The sequence below is a fragment of the Notamacropus eugenii genome, chromosome 2, assembly GCF_028372415.1.
Source record: "Notamacropus eugenii isolate mMacEug1 chromosome 2, mMacEug1.pri_v2, whole genome shotgun sequence".
NCBI lineage: Eukaryota > Metazoa > Chordata > Mammalia > Diprotodontia > Macropodidae > Notamacropus > Notamacropus eugenii.
The window spans coordinates 307,363,643-307,391,097 of NC_092873.1; the positions used below are offsets into that span (position 1 = coordinate 307,363,643).

Below are 27,455 nucleotides of genomic sequence, written 5' to 3' on the forward strand. Positions count from 1 at the left end.
CTCCACCAATCTATGCCTGACCATCCTACAAGACTCTTGTTCACTCCCTCCCATAAATCCACCATGGAAAAGTCCACCCATGGTATAGGAAGCCTTCCTTTGCTGGAGAAAGATGGAGCTTACAAGACAGATTACCTATGTTCCTACAGTTCTTTAAAAGACCACAAGTTTTGGGGAAGGAGCCAAGATGGTGGAGTAGAAAGATACACATGTGCTAGCTCCGAACCCACAGCCCATAAAATACCTGTAAAGAAGAACTCCCAACAAATTCTGGAGCAGCAGAAGCCACAGAACAACGAAGTGGAGGAGATTTCTGTTCCAGAGAGACCTGAAAAACTGACACAAAAGGTCTGTTGCGCACCAGACTGGGAGCAGAGTCCAGCCCTCCTTGGCCTCGAGGCAACGAGAGGAGCAGATCCGAGCAGGCTTCAGGGACAGACTCTCCAGCGGCCGCACCCTCTCAGGAGGCAGCAGCAGAGGCAGCAGTGGACAAGGGCTCCCAAAGCAGGCTGGAGCCTGGATCCATTGTTGAAGGTCTGCACATAAACCCCCTGAGGGAACTGAGCTCTGTGTGGCAGCCCTGCTCCCACCCAAGCAGCTGAACTTAATCTCACACTGAATAGCAGTCCCACCCCCGCTGAGAGCCCTGAGGCTGGGGAGCAGCATTTGAATCTCAGACCCCAAGCGCTGGCTGGGCGGATCTGGAGGCGAGGTGGGTGTGGAAAGGAAACTCAGAAGTCAAGTCACTGGCTGGGAAAATGCCCAGAAAAGGGGGAAAAAATAAGACCATAGAAGGTTACTTTCTTGGTGAACAGATATCTCCTCCCTTCCTTTCAGATGAGGAAGAACAATGCTTACCATCAGGGAAAGACATAAACGTCAAGGCTGCTGTATCCCAAGCATCCATAATTAATATTCAATGGACTCAGGCCATGGAAGAATTCAAAAAGGATTTTGAAAATCAAGTTAGAGAGGTGGAGGAAAAACTGGGAAGAGAAATGAGAGAGATGCAAGAAAAGCATGAAAAGCAGGTCAACACCCTGCTAAAAGAGACCCAAAAAAATGCTGAAGAAAATAACACCTTGAAAAATAGGCTAACTCAATTGGCAAAAGAGGTTCAAAAAGCCAATGAGGAGAAGAATGCTTTCAAAAGCAGAATTAGCCAAATGGAAAAGGAGGTTCAAAAACTCACTGAAGAAAATAGTTCTTTCAAAATTACAATGGAACAGATGGAGGCTAATGACTTTATGAGAAACCAAGAAATCACAAAACAAAACCAAAAGAATGAAAAAATGGAAGATAATGTGAAATATCTCATTGGAAAAACAACTGACCTGGAAAATAGATCCAGGAGAGACAATTTAAAACTTATGGGACTACCTGAAAGCCAGGATCAAAAAAAAAGAGCCTAGACATCATCTTTCATGAAATTATCAAGGAAAACTGCCCTGATATTCTAGAACCAGATGGCAAAATAAGTATTCAAGGAATCCACTGATCACTGCCTGAAAGAGATCCAAAAAGAGAGACTCCTAGGAACATTGTGGCCAAATTCCAGAGTTCCCTGGTCAAGGAGAAAATATTGCAAGCAGCTAGAAAGAAACAATTCAAGTACTGTGGAAATACAATCAGGATAACACAAGATCTAGCAGCTTCTGCATTAAGGGGTCAAAGGGCTTGGAATATGATATTCCAGAACTCAAAGGAACTAGGACTAAAACCAAGAATCACCTACCCAGCAAAACTGAATATAATACTTCAGGGGAAAAAATGGTCTTTCAATGAAATGGGGGACTTTCAAGCATTCTTGATGAAAAGACCAGAGCTGAAAAGAAAATTTGACTTTCAAACACAAGAATGAAGACAAGCATGAAAAGGTAAACAGCAAAGAGAAGTCATAAGGGACTTACTAAAGTTGAACTGTTTACATTCCTACATGGAAAGACAATATTTGTAACTCTTGAAACTTTTCAGTATCTGGGTAGTTGGTGGGATTACACACACACACACACACACACACACACACACACACAGCACAGCACAGAGTGAATTGAATAGGATGGGATCATATCTTAAAAAATGAAATTAAGTGGTGAGAGAGAAATATATTGGGAGGAGAAAGGGAGAAATGGAATGGGGCAAATTATCTCTCATAAAAGAGGCAAGCAAAAGACTTTAGTGGAGGGAAAAAGAGGGGAGGTGAAAGAAAAATATGAAGTTTACTCATCACATTCGACTAAAGGAAGGAATAAAATGCACACTCATTTTGATATGAAAACCTATCTTACAATACAGGAAAGTGGGGGAGAAGGAGATAAGCAGGGTGGAGGGGATGATGGAAGGGAGGGCAATGGGAGGAGGGAGCAATTTGAAGTCAACACTCTTGGGGAGGGACAGCATCAAAAGAGAGAATAGAAGCAATAGGGGACAGGATAGGATGGAGGGAAATATAGTTAGTTTTACACAACAAGACTATTACGGAAGTCATTTGCAAAACTACACAGATATGGCCTTTATTAAATTGCTTGCCTTCCCAAAGGGAATGGGTGGGGAGGGAGGGATGAAGAGAAGTTGGATCTCAAAGTTTTAGGAAAAACTGTCGAATACTGTTCTTCTTACTAGGAAATAAGAAATACAGGTAATGGAGTAAAGAAAGTAATCTGGCCCTATAGGACAAAAGAAAAGATGGGGACAAGGGAAGGGAGGGATGATAGAAGAGAGGGCAGATTAGTAATAGGGGCTCAGTGTTTTGGGGTGGGGGGAGGGGACAAATGGGGAGAAAATTTGGAACCCAAAATTTTGTGAAAATGAATGTTAAAAGTTAAATAAATAAATTTTTTAAAAAAAAAGATCATTGGAGAAAAAAAACCCCACAAGTTTCTCTCAGAAACAAAAGCCCATCTTTGCAATGTGTCAGTGCAGGGAGTCTTCACATGAGGAAGACTCCATGGAAAACTCAAGCATGAAAAACTCAAAGTTCCAGGAAGCCCCTCTCCAGAAAAAGACCTTCTCTTGGTAACTGCCTGTGAATCATGGACCACAATCATCTCTGAAAAACTGAAGTGAAAGATGACCCAGCAGGGACTGAAAAGGAACCTGAGGGCTTGGGACAGCCTGGAACCTGCTACAAATACAAGATTGTTTTGGAGAAACAAGGAGAGAAAGCCTGGGGCTGAGGGAAGAGCGCTGGATTGGGGGTCAAAGAAGGGCCTGGGACCAGATCCTGGCTCTGTTACTTCTCTGGGTTAACTGGAACAAGTCATTTCTCCTGTCTCTGCCTCAGTTTCCTTATCTGTTAAAACATAGAGGTTTCATAGATTAGAAGACCCTAAAAGTCCCTTCCAGTCCTCAATCTATCATCCAGTAGCATCAAAGAAACATATTAAGACAAGATGGGAAAATCTCCCAGTAAGAACAAGGAATTACTGTGTGGTTTTTTTGTAATCACTTTTAGTCCAAGGCAGGTGGCAGCTATCTCCTGCTGACATGACTCATTCAGACCCAATAATGTACAAACTTGTCTTCCGTGATCTCACAGCAACCTGAAATGGGAGCAGAAGGATCTTCCTTCACAGTTGAGGGACAGAGCTTCGGAGGGGTTGGGAAACTTGTTTAAAACCTCTCACCCCTGAGGGAAAGACAGGGAAGAAGCCCCAGTTTTCCTACTTCTCAGTCACAATCTTTAGGCCCTCTTGGATCTTCTCCCTCTCAGGGAATGCCCAAAGGCTTTCTGGGTGATGGACCCTCCCCTTCCAGAGGGGTAACATGGTGGGTCTGTTCTGGCTCACATTGAAGCTTCCCTGAACCAGTTCATCCAGTTCCCTGGGATAGCATCTGAGTGAAGAAAGAGACAGATTGTTGGGAGATAAAAGAAAAGGAAAAAGAGAGGATAGAACAACTGGGGAGGGAAGAAAGTGCTCAGAAGGAAGAAATGGGGAAAGAAGAGGAAAAAGAGAGGAGAAGAGGAGATATGAGCCTAGGTCCTCCAGATTCCTTCCCACAAAAACCGATGATGTAAGAACACTCAGAAGTCCCTGTTGTCCCCTCTATCAATGGTCCTTTAGCTCTTCTTTCTTTTTCAGTTTCTTTCTCTTTCCCTTTCTCTTTCTTTTCCTTCATCTTTCTTCCTTTCTTTTTTCTTTATTTCTATTTATCTTCATCCCTTTCCTTTTCTTCTCTTTTTTCCCTTTCCTTTTATCTTTCTTATTCTCTTCCTCCCTCCTTTCCTTTAGAAGTGTTCCATGCACCCCTTTACTCACATGACCACTGGCTTCGGGCACCGCTCTTGGGCATTAATGTAATCAGCCACTACATTTTGTGAAATCTCACCCCTGGCATAAGAACGGCAGTAGAGATATGCATGTGGTGATTTGTCTACACTTGCACCTGTGAGCAAAGGGGCAACATGGGCACCAGGCAAACTCATCTGATCCCTCTTCTTCCCCCAAGTTTCTAGTTGACTTTTCTGTCCTGCTTTGACACTGCAGACCTCCCTCTATTTCAGTCCTCTCAGTCACTCAGTCCTTTGCTTCTTTGCATTCCAATCTCACTTCCCCTCTTTCAATAGGATTGTGACACCATGCACATTTCTGAATAATCGAGTGGGAGTCAATTCTGGGAAGTTGTTTATCTTGTTCCTTCTCAGACAGATGCTGCCAGCCCATAAAGGCAGGGTCTGAGCAAGTCTGTCAGGACAGTCAGAACAGGTCTGAGTGCACTGGGTCTTCTCCTAAAAGTGTTCTCTTCCACCTCCAAGCACCATGGTCTCCTGGCCTGTCTTCTCCATCTTGATCATTTCCATGTCTGGCCTACTTTACTTATCTCCAGCAGGTGAGTAAAACCACTTTTTTTTCCTTTTAAATTATGGAGAAAGAGACAGAAGCTGTACCAATTCATTGTTGCTGACAGCAGTTCCTGGCCTACTACATAAGTGAGAATATTCCCTATAAGGACCACTTTTTCGTTCCATTTAAGGAAGGAGGGAAGAATGCTTCTCCTCTTCTCTAAATCCAAGTCTTTGGCTCTCAAGAAAGTGGCAAGAGATGAACCAGACAATTCTTAGAATATGTGTGAGGGCAGAGGCCCTGCACAAGCTGACCAGGATCCAGGGGCTTCCTGGCACCAGGCTCAGGCTACTCTGTGCCCTAAGAATCATGGACAGGGAAAGGATGGGAACAGCAGGGACATGGTTGAAATGTCCTCACTTGTATGAAGGCAGGGACAATGAGGTCAAAGTTGGGCCTGGCATGAGATCCTGCCTTTCTTACTTCTGCCCTGGCTTAACTGCTGGATCATGTCATTTCTTCTCTCTGTGCCTCAGTGTCCTTATCTGTAAAACAGAGAAGACTTTAAAAGTCCCTTCTAGTCCTCAATCTATCATCCAATGGCGTCAAAGAAATGTATAAAAACAAGATGGAGAAATCCTTCAATAAAAACAAGGGATTGCTACTTTTTAAAACCACTTTTGGTCCAAGGCAAGTGGCAGTTGTTTCCCAGTGACATAAGGCATTCAAATCCAGCAATGAACAGACTTATCTTCAGTGACCTCACAGCACCCCTGAAATGGGACCAGAAGGACCATCCCTATTTCATAGCTGGGGGACAGAGCTTCAATGGGGCTGAGTAGCTGGTCTCCCAAGCCTAACAGAGACAGAGACAGAGAGAAGAAGAAACCCTGCTTCTCAAGTTCTTTAAGCCCTCTTAGGGTGTGGCCTAAGTATTCCCTTTCTATCTCATGCATCTGATTTGTCTCAGGAAATGTCCAAGGCCCTCTGGAAGATGCACCTGTCTCTTCCAGGGGCGTAAGATCCTGGGCCTGTTGCACCTTATATCAAATCTTCCCTGCCCAGACCCTCATGGCCCAATCCCCGGGTTGGCATCTGAGTGAAGGAAAAGAGAGATTTTTGGGAGAGGAGAGGAAAGGAGGAAAAAAGATAGAATAACAAGAGTGGTAAAACAAGATGCAGGAGGAAGAGGAGGAAATGGGAGAGAGAGGAAAAAAGGAGGAAGAGAGAAAAGGAGGAAGAAAGGATAGAATAACTAGAATGGGAAGACAAGACGCAGGAGAAAGAAAAGGAAGAAATAGGAGGACTTAGGAAAAAAAGAAAGGAAGAGGAAGGGGTCTATGTCTTCCAGATTCTATCAGGTTCAGAGTCCAGATTTGTCCTCACCACTTTCTTTCCTGGCCTCCCTGGGATCAAACCAGCTGAGGCTGCCCAGATTCATCATACCTGGCCCTCATTCTGCTTCTTTCTCTGCAGATGCCTCCCCAGCTAGCTGCTGCTTTTCATATGTTACCAGGCTGATTCCCAGGAAATTTGTGGTAGACTATGATTATACCAGCCAGGAGTGCTTTAATCCAGCGGTCATGTGAGTAAACAGGTCCAGGGACAACATCGTGGGAAGGGGAAGGAAACAAGAAGACAGAGGGCAGGAGCAGGAAGGTCTTGGCTACCAGAAACAGCCCTTTAGGGAGGCTGGATAAGGTGGATGAGGCTGCCGAGGTAGGGGTCTTACACCTCTGTGCCCCTGACTAGTGGAGGAGAAACTCAAGAAGAGAGAAAGTCAGGGCTCCCAGAAAAAAAAAAATCTTATCTTGGTTGTTTCCAAAAATCTTGTGTCTGGGCACAGGAGAGACAGATACAATAGAAAATTCTCTGAATTGCAGGGGGAATGGGCAGGATCATGTGATTACAAATTTAGAGCTAGAATGGACCATAAGGACCCTCTTATCTGACTGCCTCCCTGTTGTAAAGAAAAGGAAGCTGAGACTGAGGAAAGAGAAGAGATTGGCCTAAGACCATAGTGATAGTAAGAATAAGGGAGGAGAAAACCATCGATCTGAAACCATGTCCTGTGACTCCAATCTCACACTCTTTCTTCCTCCTCAGTTGTCATCATGGGAGGGGAACGAGAGAGTGAGGAGGAAGGGACATCCATGAGGGCTTCCTGAGGAGACCCCCAGGGAGTCACTGAGGGGGCAGGCACAGGCATTGAGGAAGAGTCTTAGAATTCTGCCTGGAGATGCTGGTACTGGGGTTCATGGGCATGGGGAGGATGGGCACAGAAAGTCAGAAGAATGAAGGGGGTGCCCTGGGGGAGGAGAAGCCTGGAGCTGGAATCTTCACCATTTGTATTCTTCTCATGCTTTAGATTCACCACCAGTAGGGGCTTCAAGATCTGCGCTGACCCCCAAAAACAGTGGGTCAAGCAGTATGTGGCCAACCTAAAACAAGGAAGATTCTGAGCAAGATGAATGCTTTCTTGTACATTTATCCACTGAATGAATAGATATGGTTTCCAAAATAAAACTGTCTTAGACTTCTTAGGTCACTGGTTGTCAAAATAGCTATTTATTGATACATCTTGTGTTTCATCATCTGCAGCTCTCAATTCCAATATATCCCTACCTCCCCCCTCCACCTGATTTCTCTGATCTCCTGAGGGCCAAGGAAAGAAGAGATGACTGCATTTCTTGTGGGAAAGAATCTGGAGGAGCTAAGCCCACTTCTTTGCTCCTCCTTTTCCTTCTTTTGCATCTTCTCTTCTTGTCCCAATCCTTCCCTCCCTCTCCTCTTCCTTCTCTCTCTTCCTTTCCTAGGTCTCCCAGTGCATCCTGGGCCATCTCCAGTCATCCTGATGAATATCTGGTCATTGAATCCAGATGGCTCCAGAGGAGAAAGTGAGGATGGTGACTTTGCACAGCCCTCCCTCACTCAAAACAAAGTCAAGTGCAAGTCATGTCATCATTTCTCTGATGGCATGGTCTTCTTCGGCAACAAAGGACTAACATAACAACCTTTCCTAACAATCCTCCTTTCCCTTCCCTCACATACTATCCTGGGTGAGTGGGTTGTGAAGGAAAGGTCAGTGGAGCCACAACAGGACTGGGGTCATACATGCCCCTGCAAGTGGAGGGTCCATTAACCAGACAGGCTTGGACATTCCCTGAGAAAAATCAGATACATCAGACAAGATAGGACAGCTTTGGCCTCACCCCAACAGGGACTGGAGAACATGACTGGGAAGTGGGAAATCCAAGCTTTCTTCTTGACTCCCCTCCCAGAGACTTCTCTTAAAACAAAGAATTAAAAAGGGGGGGAGAAAGCATTTCAGAAAAGCCAATCCCCACAGGGAGAAGGGCTGGCAGCAAAGGGCCCAAATCCATAGTCACACACCTCCCCACAGGCAGCTTTCCTTTTTGACACCAGGCTGGATCACAGTCATTTCCCACTTGGTACCACTGCTGTTCTCTCTGTTAACACTGTTGGAGTCCTTGGGTGGGCTGTTCTCCTGATTCTCTGCTCTTCCCTTGTCAGGCTGCTCCATGTTTATCATTTTCATTTTTTTTATACCACAGTCATGTTCTGATCAAAGTCATTGACTGGGGATGGCTAAGGAAGTGGGGCATAAGTAACCATATGTGGCTTTGATAACTTTTTTTTAAAAATAAAAATAAAAATCCGGGCCCTTGCCAGGACTGAATGTGTGCGGAAGAATGAAGCTGCAATGTCAGGGAAGCTCACATACAGAATGGAAGGAGGCACAATGGTCTGGCCTGCTAGGGAGTCCCAAGCCTTAGTTGTATTGAATGCACTGGGATTTCCAAAACCCAGGCCAGTTCTGAGGAGGAGCAGTGTAGCTACCCTGGGAGGCCTGTGCAGAATGTTCCCCAGGAACCCAGACCTCTCAATCTATCCAGAGGCTGGGAATGAGAGAGTATTCAATGGGGAAAGTGCCATATTCCTATTTCCCATGGAACAGTTAGTTGGTCTTTGATGGGAAGTCCCTGAATGTTGATCTTTTCCCCCTACTTCTCCTAATGGACTTCAAGTCCTGGAAGGCAGAGCTAGTTTATGGTTTATCCTTGTATCCTCCACAGAACTTAGCACAGGATCCTGAACAGAGGAAATGGTGTTTAAGGTCAATCTCCAAATCTATGCTCCTTCTACAGATCACCATTCAATGACTCCCATTTCCTAAACACACCTTCTCAGGATTCTTCACCTCCCTTTCACACTGCCTTCAAATACTCAAAGTTCTCTCATTCTGAAAACACCTTCAGTAACCCCTGTTGTCCCCTCTATTGATTGCCCTGTAGCTCTCCTGGCTTTCTCAGAAAAATTCCTTGAAAATGTCATCGCCACCGACTGCCTTTATCCACTCACTCTCTAGACCTTGAAAATCTGGCTGCCAACATCATCCACCAAAACTGCCCTCTCAGAAGTTCCCCATGGTTGCTCCTCAGCCCTCCATCTAGCTGACTTCTCTGATAGCTTTGTTTGACCCTGCAAACCTCCCTCTATTCTGGGAAGGTCACTCAATCCTTTGCTTTCTTTGCATTCCAATCTCACTTCTCCTCTTTCAAGAGGATTGTGACACCATGCACATTTCTGAATAATTGAGTGGGAGTCAATTCTGGGAAGTTGTTTATCTTGTTCCTTCTCAGACAGATGCTGCCAGCCCATAAAGGCAGGGTCTGAGCAAGTCTGTCAGGACAGTCAGAACAGGTCTGAGTGCACTGGGTCTTCTCTTAAAAGTGTTCTCTTCCACCTCCAAGCACCATGGTCTCCTTGCCTGTCTTCTCCATCTTAATCATTTCCATTTCCAGACCTACCGCATAAGTGGGAATGTTCCCTATAAGGACCACTTTTTCGTTCCATTTAAGGAAGGAGGGAAGAATGCTTCTCCTCTTCTCTAAATCCAAGTCTGGCTCTCAAGAAAGTGGCAAGAGATGAACCAGACAATTCTTAGAATATGTGTGAGGGCAGAGGCCCTGCACAAGCTGACCAGGATCCAGGGGCTTCCTGGCGCCAGGCTCAGGCTACTCTGTGCCCTAAGAATCATGGGCAAGGAAAGGATGGGAACAGCAGGGACATGGTTGAAATGTCCTCACTTGTATGAAGGCAGGGACAATGAGGTCAAAGTTGGGCCTGGCATGAGATCCTGCCTTTCTTACTTCTGCCCTGGCTTAACTGCTGGATCATGTCATTTCTTCTCTCTGTGCCTCAGTGTCCTTATCTGTAAAACAGAGAAGACCTTAAAAGTCCCTTCTAGTCCTCAATCTATCATCCAATGGCATCAAAGAAGTGTATAAAAGCAAGATGGAGAAATCCTTCAGTAAGAACAGGGGATTGCTACTTTTTAAAACCACTTTTGGTCCAAGGCAAGTGGCAGCTGTTTCCCAGTGACATAAGGCATTCAAATCCAGCAATGAACAGACTTATCTTCAGTGACCTCACAGTGCCCCTGAAATGGGACCAGAAGGATCATCCCTATTTCATAGCTGGAGGACAGAGCTTCAGAGGGACTAAGTAGCCTGACAGAGACAGACAGAGAGAAGGAGAGACCCTGGTTTTCCTGCTTCTCACTCAAGTTCTTTAACCCCTCTTAGAGTATGGCCTAAGTATTCCCTTTCTGTCTCAAGCATCTGATTTGTCTCAGGGAAAGTCCAAGGCCCTTTGGCAGATGGACCTGACTCTTCCAGGGGTATAAGATCCTGGGTCTGTTGTAGCTTATATCAAATTTTCTCTGCCCAGACCCTCATGGTTCAAACCCCTGGGTTGGCATCTGAGTGAAGGAAAAGAGAGATTGTTGAGAGAGGAGAGAAAAGGAGGAAAAAGATAGAATAACTGGAGTGGTAAGAGAAGATGCAGGAGAAAGAAAAGGAGGAGATAGGAGGACTTAGGGAAAAGGAGAGGAAGAAGAGGGGGCCTATGGCTTCCAAATTCCATCAGATTCAGAGTCCGACCTAGTCCAGAGGCATCAACTCACCTCTTTCTTCACTGGCCTTCCTGAGATCAGATAAATTAGATGAGGCTGCCCAGATTCACCATACCTGATTCTCATTCTGCTTCTTTCTCTGCAGCTGCCTCCCCAACTAGCTGCTGCTTCTCATATCCTACTAAGCAGATTCCTGGGAAGCTTGTGTTGGACTATGTTTATACCAACCAGCAGTGCCCTAATTGAGGGGTCATGTGAGTAAACAGGTCCAGGGACAATATCTTGGGGAGGAGATGAAAACAAGGAGATAGCGGGCAGGAGCAGGAAGGACTTGGCTGCCAGAAGCAGCCCTTCAAGGAGGCTGGATGAGGTGACTGAGGCTGCCGAGGTGTGGGTCTCACACCTCTCTGCTCCTGACAAGTGGATGAGATATTCAAGAAGAAAGTCAAGGCTCCCAGAAATAAAAACACCTTCTATTGCTAGACATTTTGTGGCTCCTTCTCTGTCTGGGCCCAGGGTAGGGGCAGAGAATGGAGCAGTCTGCACTGGATTTGAGCCCAGGTCTTCTGACTCCAGATCTCAAACTCTTTCTCCATCCTCAGCTGCTACTCAGCTTCCAGTGGGAGGTATAAGGGAAAGTGAAGAGGGACTGGAGCTAAGGAGGACCTCCTGAAGAGACCCCCAGGGAGTCACTGAGGGGGCAGGCACAGGCATTGAGGAAGGGTCTTGAAATTCCTTGTGGAGATGATGGTCCTGGGGTTCATGGGCATGGGGAGGATGCGCAAAGAAAGCCAGAAGAATGAAGGGCCCCCTGGGGGAAGAGAAGCCTGGGGCTAGAACCCTCACTTTATATCCTGCTTCTCATGTTTTAGATTCACCACCAAGAGGGGCCACAAGATCTGTGCCAACCCCCAAGATTGGTGTTTCTAGCAAATTGTGGCCTACCTAGAGGAAGAAAGACTCTGAGCAAGAGAAACACTTTGACATTTATCCTGGGCCTAATAGATAAGGTTTCCAAAATAAAACTGTCTTAGACTTATTTGGAATATTTTGAAAATTTTTGGATTTGGATTTGGAAAATAAATATATCTTGTTATGCTTTTTTATATCCCTAGAACTGCCCGACCTTTGGTAGAGCCTTCTGAGCTTATACTGGTCTGATCAACCACAGGTGGACACATTGTACCTTGTCCCCAACATAATGGTGTCATTTTGGTCCTCTTTGAGAAGGAAAGACAGTCACCATTTCTGCTAAAGATATTACAAAAGGCAAACATAAATAGATGGGGATAGGCACTGCACCTCTGATTTCATTAACATTGGGAGATGCCAGATGAGGAAATTCTCTCTGCCAATGTAAGTTGACAACTTTCCTGCAACTTATAGCCTTAAAAGAGATGAACCCTGGAAAGGAGACTTGCCCATTTCAAATAGGCACTATGTGTCAAAGGCAGGACGTGAATCCCAACCTGACTAGCTCTAAAGACAGTTTCCTCACCATGACAACATAATTCTTCTTATAAAGAAATAAATGGGCTTTCACGGTCATCGTTTATCTAACTAAAACCAAGAATCAGCATTATATTAGCACAGTGCCTGGGACACAGTAAGCACTTTTAAAATGTTGATTGATCAATTGATATGTAATAGAGAAACATTGGAGACCTTTCTTTATTAGAAAGGGGTAAAATAGAAAGGATAAGGACAGGGTAGAAAAAAAGTTTTAAATCTGAAATAAGAATTACCAATTACAAAGCAGTTACAAACTACCTGGTACAGAGTAAAAAAATAGAGAAATAAATCAATTAAATGAAGTAGGTACAACACATCCACCCATATGTATTTAAAAGATTACTGTTTGATAAGCTGATAGAAAATACTAGCCAAATTTGTATGTCATTTTTAGGTTTGCAAAGCACTTTATTCACTTTACCTCAACTGATCCTCACAAGAAACTTATAAGATAAGCAACAAGGAAACAAAACTATCCCTTTCTGCAAATGATATGATGGTATAGATGTGTTTGTCCTTCATTCTTGAAGATGACCGTAACATCAGAAGGGAGAGGTCTTGACATGCAAGCGAATTACATTTAAGTGAAGCAGGGCTGTGTAAAGTCACCAGCCTCACTTTCTCCTCCAGAACCATCTGGGTCCAATGGCAAGATATAAATCAGGATAACTGGAAATGGCCCTGTATGTAGTGGGAGATCTTGGCCTTTTGAAGCTGAGATCTTTAACAGGTCTCAGTTAGACTGAGGCAATGCCAATCTAGTGATTAAGACTAGGTAAGAAATGAGGCAAAAAATGGACTCTTTTACCTAGTCCAAAAAAATATATATATATATGTATACATAGAGAGAAAGAGGAGAGAGAGAGAACACACATATACACACATACATACATAGATATACATATGTATACATATACATGTGTATACACATATACATATCCGGGAGAGGAAGACCTTTGGGTTTCTGGGCAAAAGAGAAACAACTGATATTTACATTCACTCTGAGCAATCAGGAATCAATGACCCATCTTGGGCTGGGACCAGTTATTAGCCTAATAATGAGAGCCAGAGTGATAAAGGACCCTGTAGAGAGAGAACTGATGATCTCCAAGTACAGCAGATTGAAACATTTTTTTTCATCATTTTTATTTTCTTTCTTAACACTGCCAATATAAAGATGTTTTACACACCTTCCAAAAGAAAATTTACAACTGCCATCTCATTCCCCCCACCAAAAAAAAAAAGAGAGAGAGACTGATGAGGTAAGCAACATGGCTATTATTATTCCCATTCCACAGATGAAGAAACTGATGTTCAGAGTGGTGAAGCAACTTGCTCAGGGAATCCCAACCAGTAGGTGTCTGGCAGAATATTCTGACCCAAGTGCATCACTCTATGTACCATTCCATGATTCCCTCAACTGCAATACAATGCAATAGAGTCAAAGTATATCCCAATAAATTCTGAAACAACTTCTAAGGCTACGAGAGTCACCTTCTGCCCTCCCTGCTCATGGGACCCTCCTGAAAGAAGGTCTCGTATTTAGAGGATTGAACAAATCTCCATTAGCAATAGAAATGTATGTGTATTTATGAGAAGGGGTAGATGTTGGAATGCATAACCCCAGATATTCTCTAGGTCAGTAAATCCTGAGTCATAACTTCATCCTCTGTTTCCTATTTTGTTCAAATCTTAGTTCCCTTTTTTCAGAGAGATTGTGCAACTCAACATTTTCAGGAATGTGTTTGTATCCAAGCTAAGAATGTTTTCTTATCTTGGTTCCTCCTCAGTCATCAAGTGCATATAAAGAGAAGGTCCACTTCCAGAGTTGCTGGGAAGTGAGCAGCCTGAAAGCTGAGTCTATTCCTGAAAGTGTTCTCCTCCCATGTTCAAGGACCATGGTCTCCTTGGTGGTCCTCTCCATCCTTGTCATTTTGGTACCTAGTCTCTGCTTTGAAGCCAAGAAGAATGGTGAGTCCAATTGTTTTCTTTCCATTTGGCCTTCTTGGCCTTGGTGCAAAATTGAAAGGTGAGCCCTTTCTCCCTTACCATCCTAGCTGAGCAGGGCCCTCTTCTCCTGCCCTACTCAAAATCCATCCTTTTGACTCTTGAGAAAGTGGTATGAAATGCAGCAGCCTCTTTTCAGGACACATGAAAAGACATGTCCATTTCTCAAGGTGGGAAATCAAAGCCCTTGAATATTCTGACCCAGGACAAGGAAGCTCTAACTTCCCTATCCTCCTTCTAGTCTCAACCTTTCCTAACCCCTCTTCATTCTAATGCCTTCCCTCTGTTGATTATTTCTAATCTTGTCTATAACTTGCTTGCATTTGGTTACTTGCATGCTGTTTCCTCCATAAGCCTGTGACCTCCTTGAAGGCACTTTTTTTTATCCCTAGCACTTAGAACAGCACCTGGCATATAGTAGACTTTTAATATGTTAAATAGACTTTTAATTAACTGATTGACTGACTGACTGAGAGGCTCAGACCATTCAGGGTTGCCCTAACACAGGCAAGGGTAGGGGAAGGAGATGAACAGCAGGGACATGGTTGCAGTGTAGTATCACCCATGGTAAGTCACTTCACTACCTTAGCCTCAGTTTCCTCACCTGTAAAATGAGAATAATAATCCCCATACTACTTACCTCATAGGGATGTGATAAAAAATAAATTAGGTACTATCTGTGTAAGTGCTTTGGTGCTTGTTAAAAACTTTAAAATTTTCAGTATACCTCCAAGGATCTAAGATCTCTTTGAGGTGAATGAACATTCCCTTCATTGAGGAGGACATCAACTCATTCATGCTTTCACATCTTGAAGGACTCTTGTCTATGCCTTCCCATAAATCCACTCTCAAAGTACTTGGAGACTTTCTCAATTGGATACCGATGGAGCACTCAGGCTAGATTGCCTTTGGGAAATCACATAGTTCTAATGACCCCAAACATCTCCTTGAAACAAAAGTCTAGCTTTATAAAAAACAGTATTCTTCAGGAAGACCTGGGTTTGAGTCCTGCTTTTGACCCATATTATCTCTATACCAATAAACAATTCATTTGACTTCTCAGTTATCCTGGCAACTCTAAGACTCTAAGCAAGACCAGTGGTGGTCTGCCTGAATGGAGGGAGTTTCCACACTGGGATGCTTGCATCCTAACTAAAGGATTCCAACCTAAAAAATCATTCTTCCAATCATGTTGCCAGTCTGTGAGATATGTAGCACTTAAGTCTGTGAAGAATTCAGACCCTAAGGGCAATGGAAAGGTACATGATAGGCATGAGTATGCTACAAGATATTATGTCATGGCCCAGAATTATGATGAAAAGGAGGGATAACCTAGCATAGTAGAAATAGCTCTAGTTTTAGATTAAGCGGGTCTATGGCACTTGGATCAAATGACCTCAAAAATTCCTTCCATTTCTACATTCTATGTTCCTATGTCATCAGAAAAATGGAAGACTAGTTTTAAAAAAAGTTACATAAGAAGAGCACAAAATAACCAGTCAACTCAAAAATATTTAAAAGCATTTATTAAGCATCTACTATGTACAAAGCACTATTCTAGGAGCTAGGATCATAAATGGGACCAAAAAAATGCCCAGATGAACTATATTCCCAGGTCCTGAAAGAACTATTGAATGAGAACAAGCCAATGTCAGAGATTTTTGAAATATTGTTGAGGATGGAAAAGGGTAAGCTATTTTTTAAAAAATATTTTCAGTAAATGGGAGGTGGCAGCCTGTTTCCCAATGACAGCAGATACTCAAACCCAAGAATGTACAGATCTGTTCTTATAACATTACTGGAATGGGACTGGGATTATTAGTTTCACTTTGGTCTTTGTATCTTCACCACTTAGCATAGTGCCTGACATATAGTAAGCAAACAAATTCTTGTTGATTGATTGAATGACTTATGTCCTCCAGATTCATCCCCCACATACTGCGGAGCCATTTCTTACTTTGATGACTTTCTCAGGAGTCAGAAGAATCATCTGAGAATCACCTAGATTCAGAATGATTGTGTCCTGACTTTGCTCCTTTTCTTACAGAGAGATATGACACCCCAAATGCCTGCTGCTTCCACTACGCCACTCGCAAGATTCGAAATGTGGTTGCTTGTTATGAGACCAGCAGCAGATGCCCCAAACCAGGAGTCATGTGAGTGGTATTTTCACAGCCCACATCTGAGAGAAATGAGAAAAGAAGTTGCTGGAGAGAAGTCAGGAAGGTCTTGGGAGGGAGAAGCAGCCCCTTGAGGAGGCCAGATGATAGAAGTTAGAGAAAGATGGTTTATAGAATTGTGTGCCCTCGCCAAGTTTGGGAGTTATGGACACAGAATACACACCAGGACTCCCAGACAAAATAAGCTCTATTTATTGTGCCCAGAGGCTTTGGAGTTCGTGTTGGGACTGGCAAGAGAGAGCTGAGGAGGAACCCCTGTAGCTTTTGACCTAAGCTAGACCCAACATCTTCTGACCTAAGCTGGACCCAACATCTTTAGACCTAAGCTGGACCCAACATATGTCCAGGTAGAATGATTGGAACATTGATTTGGAGCTAGAATGGAACTTAATGGCCAATTAGTCATTTTACACATGAGAAGACTGAGACCAGAGGAGGAGAATCTTGCCCAAGGTCACAGGTAGTAAGAGACAATGGCTAGATTTGAATCCACGTCTTCTGACTCCAAATCCAATGATCTTTCTCTTTGGGCATGTCTTTCGCTCAGCCTCCAAATGAGATCTGCTCCTATTGAAAAGGGAAAAGGAGGGCAAGAGAGACCAGAAGGGTTTTCTCAAGGGATGTCCATGGAGTTGTAAAGAGAATAGATGTAGGGATTAAGGGAAAGTCTTGAAACAGTGCATGGAGATGATAGGCATGAATAGCAAGAAGGTCCGTGAGCTCTTTTGAGGAAGAGAAGTCTAAGGCTGAATCTTTCAACTCCTCTCTCCTTCTTCTTGTACTACAGTGTCATTACCAACACAGGACGCCAATTCTGTGTCCACCCAAGGAAGGCCAGTGTCTGTGGGATTTCGTCACAGCCAGAGACAAGCCTCAAGATGACTAAGGAAGGCGATCCTCAGAAAACACCTCCTTATGCAGATAGTATCCCTTACCTAGGGGAAGACAATATATGATTTCTCAAAAATAAATTTATGTTGGACTTAATAGGACTCAGTTTGGTTTTTATCTGTATGTTTGATAAAATCAAGGTCTATGCCTGTGAGGAATCATATGGGGATGCTAGAGAAGTACAGTTGGATGGAAAAGGAAGGGCAGTCTGAACTCCTGAACTTTGTCCTGTCATATGACCTCCTGGGGAGTCTTTGTGTCTGTGTATCCCAAACTCCCCTCACCAAGGTAGGAAAGGGGCAGAACTTGGCTTTATGTTGTGTATGGAAGGGCATATGACTCCCAGTTGATGGAGAGAATGCTCAGTCAATACTGCATGCTTGTATAAAGGGTAGAGTTGGATGAGAGCTTCATGGGAAGGAGACATGGGTGGGATGGTTCCAGAGACTCTTGGCTAGGCACAGGTAGGGTTTTCTTGGCAAAGATACTAGAGGGATTTGCCATTTCCTTCTCCAACTCATTTTACAGATGTGGAAACTGAAGTAAACAGGCTTAAATGACTTGCCCAAGTTCACACAGCTAGTAAATGTCTGAGGGCACATTTGAACTCAGGACTTCCTGATTCCAGACCCAACACTCTGTCCGCTGAGCTAGCTAGCTGCTCAGCTCAGAATCAGAGGACCTAGGCTTAAATCCCAGCTCTGCTCCTCACTAGTTATGTAACCTCCAGTAAGCTGTTTGCCTTCTTTGTAGGTTGTCTTCCTCTTCTTTAAAATAAAAGGTGGGATGAATAAACTTGAAGATATCTTCCATCTCAAGAGCCTGGATTCTGTGGTTAAATATATGAACTTGCCCTTGTATGTAAGAATCAGTAGAACTCTGTTGAGAACCACTAAACTGAAACGAGACCACTTTAGAAGATCAGACATCTTAAAAGGCCCATGGTTTGGCTATAGGCTTATAGATCAGTAGTCTAGAAAACCTAGCCCAACATAGAAGAAATTAGTTCATGATTATGGAATCTGAGAATTATAAGGGACCTGGGAGACCATCTTGTCCCACCCTTTCTCAGCAAGAATATTAATTACAGTATTCCCCACAAGGACTAAAGTTTTTCTTTGAAGACCTCTATCAAAGGGAAACTCACTACTCTATGAGACAAGCCCTTCCACTTTGGAATAGCCCCAATTGTTAATTGTCCCTTTTATCAAACATAAATTCACCTCCTTGAAACTAGCCCTAGCTCCAGGATCACTTTCTTGATTCACTCTGGTTCTGGTAGATTGTATTCCCAGAAGGGCAATCACAACCTCACGTTCTAGAGGTAATGCTAGAGGTGACTATTCCTAACTCTGTAGTTAGAGCCCTCATCATTGTATTTCCTCTTAACAATCAGCCAGCAGACTCAAATAGATTTTAGAAAAGGTATTTACTTAGATAGCCTAGCAAGAAGAATAGTTATGAAGGTTAACAAATCTGGGAGCACTCTCTCTCACCCAGAATCAGCAGAGACCTGGGGAGGTGTATGAAGGCAAAGAAGAGTAGTTACAACATTCAAGTACAATGATAGTGAAGCACAATAGGGAATGCATGGGTCAATGCAACTCACAACTCTCGAATAGTTCAGACCTTGATATTCTTCTCTAGAAAGTTCACTGCAAGGTAGGGTATTAATGATGTACAAATGATTCTGCTGCTACACTAGGATGCTTCACGGAGAGTAGCTAGATGGGTTGATCCACTGCTGGGGCCAAGCAGGGTTGAACCAAGTCATCACCAGACTCTGCTGCTTCTGGGATGGGCCAGGGAGATAGGTTGTCTGCTCAGCAGAACTGTCACTGATGTGAGCACAATTGGTCATTTGGCTGCTGGGTCACAGCTGCCACACTAGTCTGAGCATTCCTAGGATCTCTTCAGAGGATGTGGTGTCTCTGATGATCTACTGGCCTCCCTGGGCTCACTCTTCAATGGGCAACTGCAGACTCTACCCCCTCCAGTCCCTGACAGGGCTACAGGTTACCATGTTCTCAGCTAGAGTACCACTAAGGGCAACCACACTTAGCCTGGTATTAACGGAAGTCATGGGCCTTATCTCTGAGGTTTGTCACCTCTGAGCAGCAGGTGGTAGAAGAGATCAAGCCGCTCTTTGTCACAGCATTCTTCACCATGAGGAACTGCAACATACAGAACATGTAAGCTAGCAACAAAGATGAGATCTGGAACAATCAGGACTCTAAATACATTACCTGGGTCTTATGATTCCTCTATGTCTCCTTTCCTTCCACCTCCTAGAGCTCTTGACTTACAATGAAGGAGGTGACTTTGCCCTGGACAGAGCTGCCATTTTGGCCTTCCTGCTCAAAACCTGCCTCTTGGGTCAGATCAGGATTGCTTCACGTTATTTACAGCTCCCTTTCCCTTCCCAGATTCCAGGCAAGTCTCACGCAGATAGGTAGCTAGAGACAAAGGAATGGAAGCCAGCTATGTGCTGTCCCAGATTCATTGGTTGTGCTGCTCCTAACCACATAAAGTTAAGTAATCCAAGCCTCAGACTCTTTCTGGGATGTGGAATGTTTCCTTCATATCCAAAAAGACTTCCCCTTTATTTTTCAATGCTTCAGTATTGCTTCTCATGGCCTTCAAACTTTCTGACGTCTAAATGAGGCACCCTCTTACATGACTTTCACAGACTACCCTGGGAGAGTCAGAAAATCTACAAGACCCAGATCTAATCTTCCCATGTGACCTTGGACAAGTCACAGGCTTTTCTGAACCTCATCTTCCTCATCTGTAAAAAGAGAGGCTTGGACTGAATGGCCCCAAATGACCCTCCTCACTTGAACATTTTATGATTCTGAAGAGATCCAAGCTCCAGAAATATGAGATGAAATAGAGAAAGGAAAATCTCTAGTAAAAATTAAGAAAGCAAGGAACTATCCCACAGAGATCCACATTTCCCCAGGGCCTCCTACTGGCTTCCTGTGCTCATAGAAGTAACTGATTAAAACTCTGGGGAAGAAGAGAAAAGGGACTTTTTCAAGCCTGGACTTTTTCAAGAAATTCCATCAACTGGCATATCCTTTGTCACCAAAGGTCTGGTCATGCTCATAATAATAATGGTGCTAATTTCATTCATTTATTGAAGAAAAATTCATCAAGCTCCTACTATGTGCCAGGCGTTATGATAAGTTCTATGGGTACAAGGACAAAAACAGAGTATGTGAGAATATAGGATTATCATTTCTTAGTGAATGACTCTTCTTCCAGTGGGTTTCCCCTCATCAAGTATTTCCCCAATTCATTCCCCACACAAGTATCCCAGTGCTATTCCTAAATTTCTAACCATGTCACTCACTTGTTCAATAAATTTCACTGGCTCCAACCTACCTTTCCAGTCTTATTCTAATACTTCCCATAATACATTATACAGACCAACCAAACTGACCTCTAGCTATTACTCACAAAAAGCATTCCATCTCTCATCTCTATACCTTTGCACAAGTTGTCCCTCATGCCTGGAATGGACTCCCTTTACACCTCCACCTTGCTTTCTTTAAATCTTTTGTTTCATTCAAAGTTCAGTTCACATTCCATATGAAGACTTCCCTAATCCCCCAAATTGCTAGCACTTCCCCCTATGAATTAATTTGTATCCATTTTGCATATGCTTAAAGATGCATATCAGTGGTTCCCAATTTTTTTTCCTAATCATGGGCATAGCATTTTTTACTATGAAGAATTACAACATACAGAATACATAAGTTAGCAACAAAGATAGATTCTGGGACAATCAAGACTCCAAACCACTGCCTAGACCCTGGGATTCATCTTTGTTTCCTTTCCTTCCCGCCTTACTTGCACTTCTTGAATTACAATAGAGGAGGTGGTTTTGCCCTGGACAGAGCTGCCATTTGACTTCAAAATGAGAAGAGCAGGCAGCAAAGTGTTCCTTACATCCATCGCACGCAGTCACTGGAATTATGATCCCTTAACTCCTGACATCTGCCTAGAGAGTGTAGATATCAGACTCCAGAAACCAATGGGCTGCATCCCAGAGTTCACCACTTCGGTAAGGTCATTTTAAACATGACTCTAGGAGACTCATGGGAGAATGAAAGAGGAAAAGGGCTTTTCATCTTGCGCATGTTATGTGAGAGGTAGGTGAATATTCCATCTCATCTCTGTCTGCTCCTCTGTCCTCTCTCGTCCTCTGAGACATTGGTGGTTCTTGTTCTCCCCGATTTAGAAGAAGAGACAGAAGATATAGAGAGTTGACTGCTCTCCACTTTGCTCCAATTAGAGAAATAATGAAGCTCTGACCTGTGATGCGGGAGGCATGGGCAGGGGGATGCAACATTTACTGAAAGAGAAAAAGTTTTGAGAGTTGGGAAGAAGGTTGATTGACAAGACTTAGCAACTATGCAGAGTGACAAAGAAGGAAAATTTCAGGATGACTCTGAGGATGGGAACCTGGAGGATGGGTAGGATGGTGGTGCCCTTGATAGAATAGGAAAATCCTGAAGGGTCAAAGTGTGGTTATGAGGAAAAGAAAATGACACATAGGTCAGTTTTGAGTTTGGGAGTAGAGGCAAACTGGAACAGAAATCCGAAAATGCTCACACCAAGGCTAAGAGGAAGTGAAAGGACCCAGGGTGAGCCAGGCTTAAGATGTCAGAAGTTAATCTACCACTACCACTAATAGCTAACTTTCACAAAGGATTTTAAGATTTGTAAAATATTTTGTGTACATTATCTCTTTTCGTTCTCCCTCACAAGCACCCTATGAGCCTGGAGGTATGTTTTCTTAGTTTCTCCATTTTGCTGATGAGTAAACTGAGGCTTAGTGAGAGTAAATGATTTGCCTGAAGTCATCAGCTAGTACCCAAATGAAAAGGGATTACAATTCAGGTTTTCTTAACACTGAGCCTCAAAATGCATCTGTCTCCTCATGCTCTCCTCTTCCTCCCTCCTGAATGGTCAGAAAACATGCCCAAACTCTAATATTTTAAGCTCCTCAGCCAGTGGTATGCTGGAGCCAGCTATTCTGGGCTCCTAAAAGTCAATTGTTAAATTTTCAGTGTGAGCATTTGTGCCTTCCAAAATTGGCAAACACTACAAATTAGGGCTTGATTTATTGTTTCATTTCTAAACTTAAGAAATTGGTAGGGAAAAAAAATTTTAAATGTGTCCTTCAGGCAGTTGTTAAACATTTACTAGCTCATCCCTGCCTCAGCCCACTCTATTCATGGCCCACCTATGAGGAAAGTCTCATTCTGAGGGGATTCAAATTTTTTAAATGGAGGACACACACACCCATACACCTTCACTGACTAATTCACATTCCCCCCTGATTTGGAAATCCAGAGTCATCACTTAATCTTTTACTTCCTCATTCATTCCAATCTCACTTCCCTTATTTAGGAAAAATTGTGCCACCATCAGTACTTTCAAAGAGCCACATCTTGTCACTACCTAGTTTGAGAAGATTTTCTCATCCTGCTCCTTCTCAGTCATTATTGTCTATAAAGAGGAGGGTCCCGGCTTAAGCTTCAGAGCTGTCAGAACAAGCATACTGGGAACTCTGGGAGTGATCCTGAAAGTACTCCTCTCCCACCTCTAAGGACCATGGTTTCATTGGTTTTCCTCTCCATCCTCATCATTCTAGTACCTGGTTTCTGCTTTGAAACTACAAAGTATGGTGAGTCTGATTATTTTCTTTCCTTTTTATCAGCCAAGATCTTGAAAAGTCAAGAATGTCAGAGGCTAATGATGAGCATGGGATCTGTAGCAATCATCCCTGACAAAACTACCTGGGCTGCTATGAAATGAGGATTGCCTTCAAGGGATTTCCTCCTCCCTTTCCATTCTGAGAAGGCAGGGAGTTCTTCTCCTGCTTCCCTCTAAATATAACTCTTTGGATCTTGGGATCCAAATTGATCCATGAAATGGAACAGCCCACACTGGGGTATATGGGAAGAGTTGCCCTGTATATATTTCCTATAATCCTGAAAACTCTGACAAGGAGTCAAGGTCTCTTGGGGTCAGCCTCAGCGTAGTCTGGGCTGACAAACACCTTGAGTTTGAGTCCCAGAACCATCACTTACTAGCTATGTGACTCATGACAAGTCACTCTGAACCTCAATTTTCTCATCTGTAAAATGGAGGTAGTAAGAATTCCCCATACTACCTACTTCATTGTGTTGTGAAAAAGATTAAATGAGGTGAGAAAGAAAGAAAGAGTGATAGAGAAATAATAGATAATTTATTAAGTATTTACTATGTGCCAGGTACTGTGTTAAGTACTGGGTAAACAAATACAAGTAAGGCGGTCCCTGTCCTCAAGGAGTTTACATAGTAATGAGGGAAGCCAACACATGGAGGGGAACTGTTGGTAAGTTTTTCTTCGATTGTGTCCGATTCTCCATGACCCCACTGGCAGAGATACTGGAGTGGTTTGCCATGTCCTTCTCCAGCTCATTTTACAGATGGGGAAACTGAGGCAAACAGAATTAAATGACTTGCCCAGGGTCACACAGCCAGTAAGTGTCTAAGATCAGATCTGAAATCCAAAGTTCTCCATGAAACAAGGGTCCATCTTTTATGTAACAATATTCTTTAGGAAAACTTGTGTTCAAGCTGACACACACTAGCTATATGACTCTGGACAAGTCATTCAGCCTTTCACAGGCCCAGAGAGACTGTGACCCATCTAAAGTCACAAAGATAGTAAGTGACAAAGTTGAGATTTTCAACCAGGTTTTCTAACTTTGAATCTAGTATTCTTTCAACTACACCATGGATTGCAGTCCCATTTTACAGATTGGAACACAAAGAATAACTTGCCCAAGATGATATAACTCTCAAGAAGCAGAGATAAGAAGAAACTCAATCAAGTGCTACTAGTTTTCCTATCTCCCAGCCGAGTACTCTCAGGAAATGTTCAAGGTTATTCTGAGTGATGGAACCTCCTCTAACAGTGGGGCTATGTATGACCCACAGTGAACCTCTATTCCCTTTTACTAGAGCATCATAGTCCAATCTCTTGGAAAAAGAAAAAAGGAACTATTGGGAAAAGAGAAAAGGAAACAAAATTAGGGATAAAAAGGGGAGATGAAGAAGGAAGAGAAAAAAGAGAGGAAAAGAAGGAAGAAATAATAGCTTTGGTCTTCTCAATTCTTTCTTACAAGAAATGTAGAACCATCTTTTCCTTCACTGACTGTCTCACGTGATGCTCACTTGGATTCAGGGTCCTTCACCCTCATGTTGTCTTTTTCCTTACAGCTACACATTACGTTCCAAATGCCTGCTGCCACTCTTACACCCGTCGTCGGATCCAGTACAGCCTACTGGTAGATTTCTATGAGACCAGCAGCCTTTGCCTCAAGCCAGGAATCATGTGAGTAGCTCTTTCACAACCTCCATCTGGAGTAAAGGAGAAGAGGAGTGTGCAGGGAGGAGCAGGAAAGGACTCAGAAGAGAGAAGTAGTCCCTCAGGGAGGTCAGAGGGTTGACTGAGGCTGAACTTTGTACCCCTGTTAATTCATTCAGTCAGTAAGCATTTATGGAGTGCCTACTGTGTTGGGGATAGAAAGTCAAAATATAGTTCCTGCCCTCGGGGAAACACATAGTCAATGGGGGAGACAAGCATAATGAATTGATCATTAATTTATGAAAATATCAAATGGGGTCAGGCCCACGTGGTTCTCTGGGTACTTGTCAGGAAAGACCATGACTGCAGCAAGAAACAAGGTGGTAATCACACTTTATTTAAACAAAGGGAGCAAAAAGCACAGAAATTCAGAGACCAAGGATGAAAGAGGCACAGAGACAGACAGCATGGAAATAGATGGGATAGTGAAGTAAGGCAGAGAGGGCGGGGAAAAGCATGAGGAGAGGGAGAGGCGAGAGAACCATCCACGTAACATGGGATTAGAGGTGGGAGCACCAGGCAGCCTGGACCCAGTGGAAAGGGAAAACAACTTGGAAGGAGGGGGCAATTTTTTAGGGAAACAGCCCAACTCCTTTCAGTGCTAACTTGGGGTTAGTTCATTAAGATATCCAAATAATCTCAAAGTTATTGGTAAAACTTCAACATTACATCTCAAAGTTATTAACACTTTTTTGATGTTCTGCTGGTCTGGAGCTGTGGAGATCTGAATTTCACTTGGAATTCATGTATCAGAGGACCAGAACTTTAACAGAGATCCTAGCTGTTTCCCCTGATTCAGTATATATTACCAGGATGTGAATTTTAGTTAATATATGATACAATTTGTAAATTATGCTCTTTGATCTTTGAGACAATTTGTATGCAACTTCCAGATTTCCCTTTGCAAACTGATTTCCTGGTATTACCTCTTTATACTGACTCCCTATACAATTTACTATACTGACAGGGGTGGAATCAGGGGGACCAGAACAAGATATAATTTTAACACTCGTGAAAACAAATATGAATAAAGTAGCAATCTGAGGATAAGTAGAAATTAATCAACAGAGGGAAGGTGCTAAAAGTAAAAAGGTTTGGGGGAGTGATGTAGGGGGAATGCATGACAGGACTCCAGGACAAAATGATCTCTATGTATTATGCCCAGTGGTCTTGGGGCTGGTGATAATGCTGCATATCAGAAAGAGAGAAATAGCTAAGAGAGGTTCTTCCATGGTTTCTGGTACCTGGGCTCTGCAAAGAGGCAGGCAGAATGACAAGATTCTTGACCTAGAATAGAAATGGATCTTAGAAACCATTTTATCTGACCTCTTCATTTTACAGATGGAGAATCTAAACCCCAAGCAGTGAGGGTGACTTACCCAAGGTCTCTCAGAGAACAGGCAGCAGGGCTTGGATATGAAACACGGTTCTTTAAGTCCAAATGGAACTTTCTTTCTCCTACCACAGCCACCTCTCAAATCCCAATGGGAGCTTCTCCCACTGCAAAGGAAAGGAGGAGAGAGCAGAGGAAGTAAAGACCAGGAGGGTTTTCTGAGAGGATTCCCATAGAATCACTAAAGAAGGAGAAGGAGGTGGTAGAGGAGGAGGAAAATAATTAGCATTCTTAGAGTTCTCTAAGGTTTACAAAGTGATTTACACTTGTCCTCTGATTTAATCAAGTCCACTCTAGGAAGTGGGTCTTCCCTATTTTACAGCTGAAGAAACTGAGCCTAAAGTCACTTCCCCAAGGTCACGCAAGTAGTATGTATCAAAGGCAGGATTTGAACTTAGCTTTTCCTCACTCCAGGTCCAGCACTTTATGCACAGTACCACGTGGGGATTGAGGTAAAGTCTTAAAGCTTTTTGTGTAGAGACAATGGTCATTAAAAGTAGAAAGGCCAATGAACTGTCTTGGGAAAGCGAATCCTGAATTCTTTATTCTTTCTTCTGCTTCTCACACTCCAGTTTCCTCACCAATAAAGGTCACCAGATCTGTGCCAACCCCAAAAGCGAGTGGGTACAAGAGTATATCTTCAGGCTGAAAGAGAAGAAAAAGACTGAAGAATACGACTCCCAGAGAAAACATTTTTATGAAAGTATTGAACTTTCTTCACTTGAAGAATAAATATGATTTCTAAAATAAAGCCATCTTGTGACCTCTTGAGCACCCTCCTTCACCCCAACTCCCAATGTCCTTCCTATTGCTTGGATCCAGTTCAACCAACAATTTCTGCTCCAAGTCCCTCTTCATCCCAGGATTATCTTCCACTGCCAATGTCAAAATGTCACTGGTCCTATTACCAATGAGTAAAAAGTCTATTTGACTGCCATGATTACTTCCAATGCCTCACACTTCCTGCAACACTTACTAAATTGGCAAGCCTGGTTCTACAAAGGATGACTTTTTTTTCAAGAGACAAAATAGGCAAAGACTTAAGACTAGCCTAAAATGTTTTTAAAGCTTCTCTTTACCCTCATACTCTCTCTATCTTTGTCTTGTCCCCTCTTTATTTTCATTCCTAAACATTTCAAAATATCTGGTTTGTACCAAGTTTTCTGGTAAGATGCAAACTCTTATTTTATTTTTGTTTCTGCATCCTTGGTGACTTATACCCAGTAGATATTTAAACATTTGTTGATCCAAATGCCCATCTGCCAATCTGCGGCACTTACCTCTCCACAAAATGTTTACTCTACCAACAAAGGTCTTTCCA

The 27,455-nt window shown here is 43.2% G+C and overlaps 2 protein-coding genes across 2 annotated transcripts; both read left to right on the top strand.

Annotated features, from left to right (window-relative positions):
• Positions 1 to 4,646: 4,646 nt before the first annotated feature.
• Positions 4,647 to 26,885, top strand: LOC140523006 (uncharacterized). Its single transcript, XM_072638116.1, has 6 exons — positions 4,647 to 4,830; positions 6,261 to 6,369; positions 7,153 to 7,243; positions 22,839 to 23,010; positions 24,594 to 24,708; positions 26,707 to 26,885. Exons 1-6 carry the CDS (start codon positions 4,761 to 4,763, stop codon positions 26,864 to 26,866), a joined length of 717 nt encoding a protein of 238 aa, XP_072494217.1. The 5' UTR covers positions 4,647 to 4,760; the 3' UTR covers positions 26,867 to 26,885.
• Positions 10,997 to 17,408, top strand: LOC140527747 (C-C motif chemokine 3-like). Its single transcript, XM_072644900.1, has 4 exons — positions 10,997 to 12,078; positions 14,025 to 14,205; positions 16,289 to 16,397; positions 17,209 to 17,408. The coding sequence occupies exons 1-4, from the start codon at positions 12,049 to 12,051 to the stop codon at positions 17,375 to 17,377; spliced, it is 489 nt and encodes a 162-aa protein (XP_072501001.1). The 5' UTR covers positions 10,997 to 12,048; the 3' UTR covers positions 17,378 to 17,408.
• Positions 26,886 to 27,455: the final 570 nt, after the last annotated feature.

Coding starts and splice junctions, on each gene's coding strand:
- LOC140523006 (XM_072638116.1), top strand. CDS start 4,761: ATGGTCTCCTGGCCTGTCTTCTCCATCTTGATCATTTCCATGTCTGGC. Junction 4,831..6,260: donor ACTTTACTTATCTCCAGCAG/GTGAGTAAAACC, acceptor CTTTCTCTGCAG/ATGCCTCCCCAGCTAGCTGC. Junction 24,709..26,706: donor TGCCTCAAGCCAGGAATCAT/GTGAGTAGCTCT, acceptor CTCACACTCCAG/TTTCCTCACCAATAAAGGTC.
- LOC140527747 (XM_072644900.1), top strand. CDS start 12,049: ATGCCAGATGAGGAAATTCTCTCTGCCAAT. Junction 12,079..14,024: donor AGGAAATTCTCTCTGCCAAT/GTAAGTTGACAA, acceptor GTTCCTCCTCAG/TCATCAAGTGCATATAAAGA. Junction 16,398..17,208: donor TGCCCCAAACCAGGAGTCAT/GTGAGTGGTATT, acceptor CTTGTACTACAG/TGTCATTACCAACACAGGAC.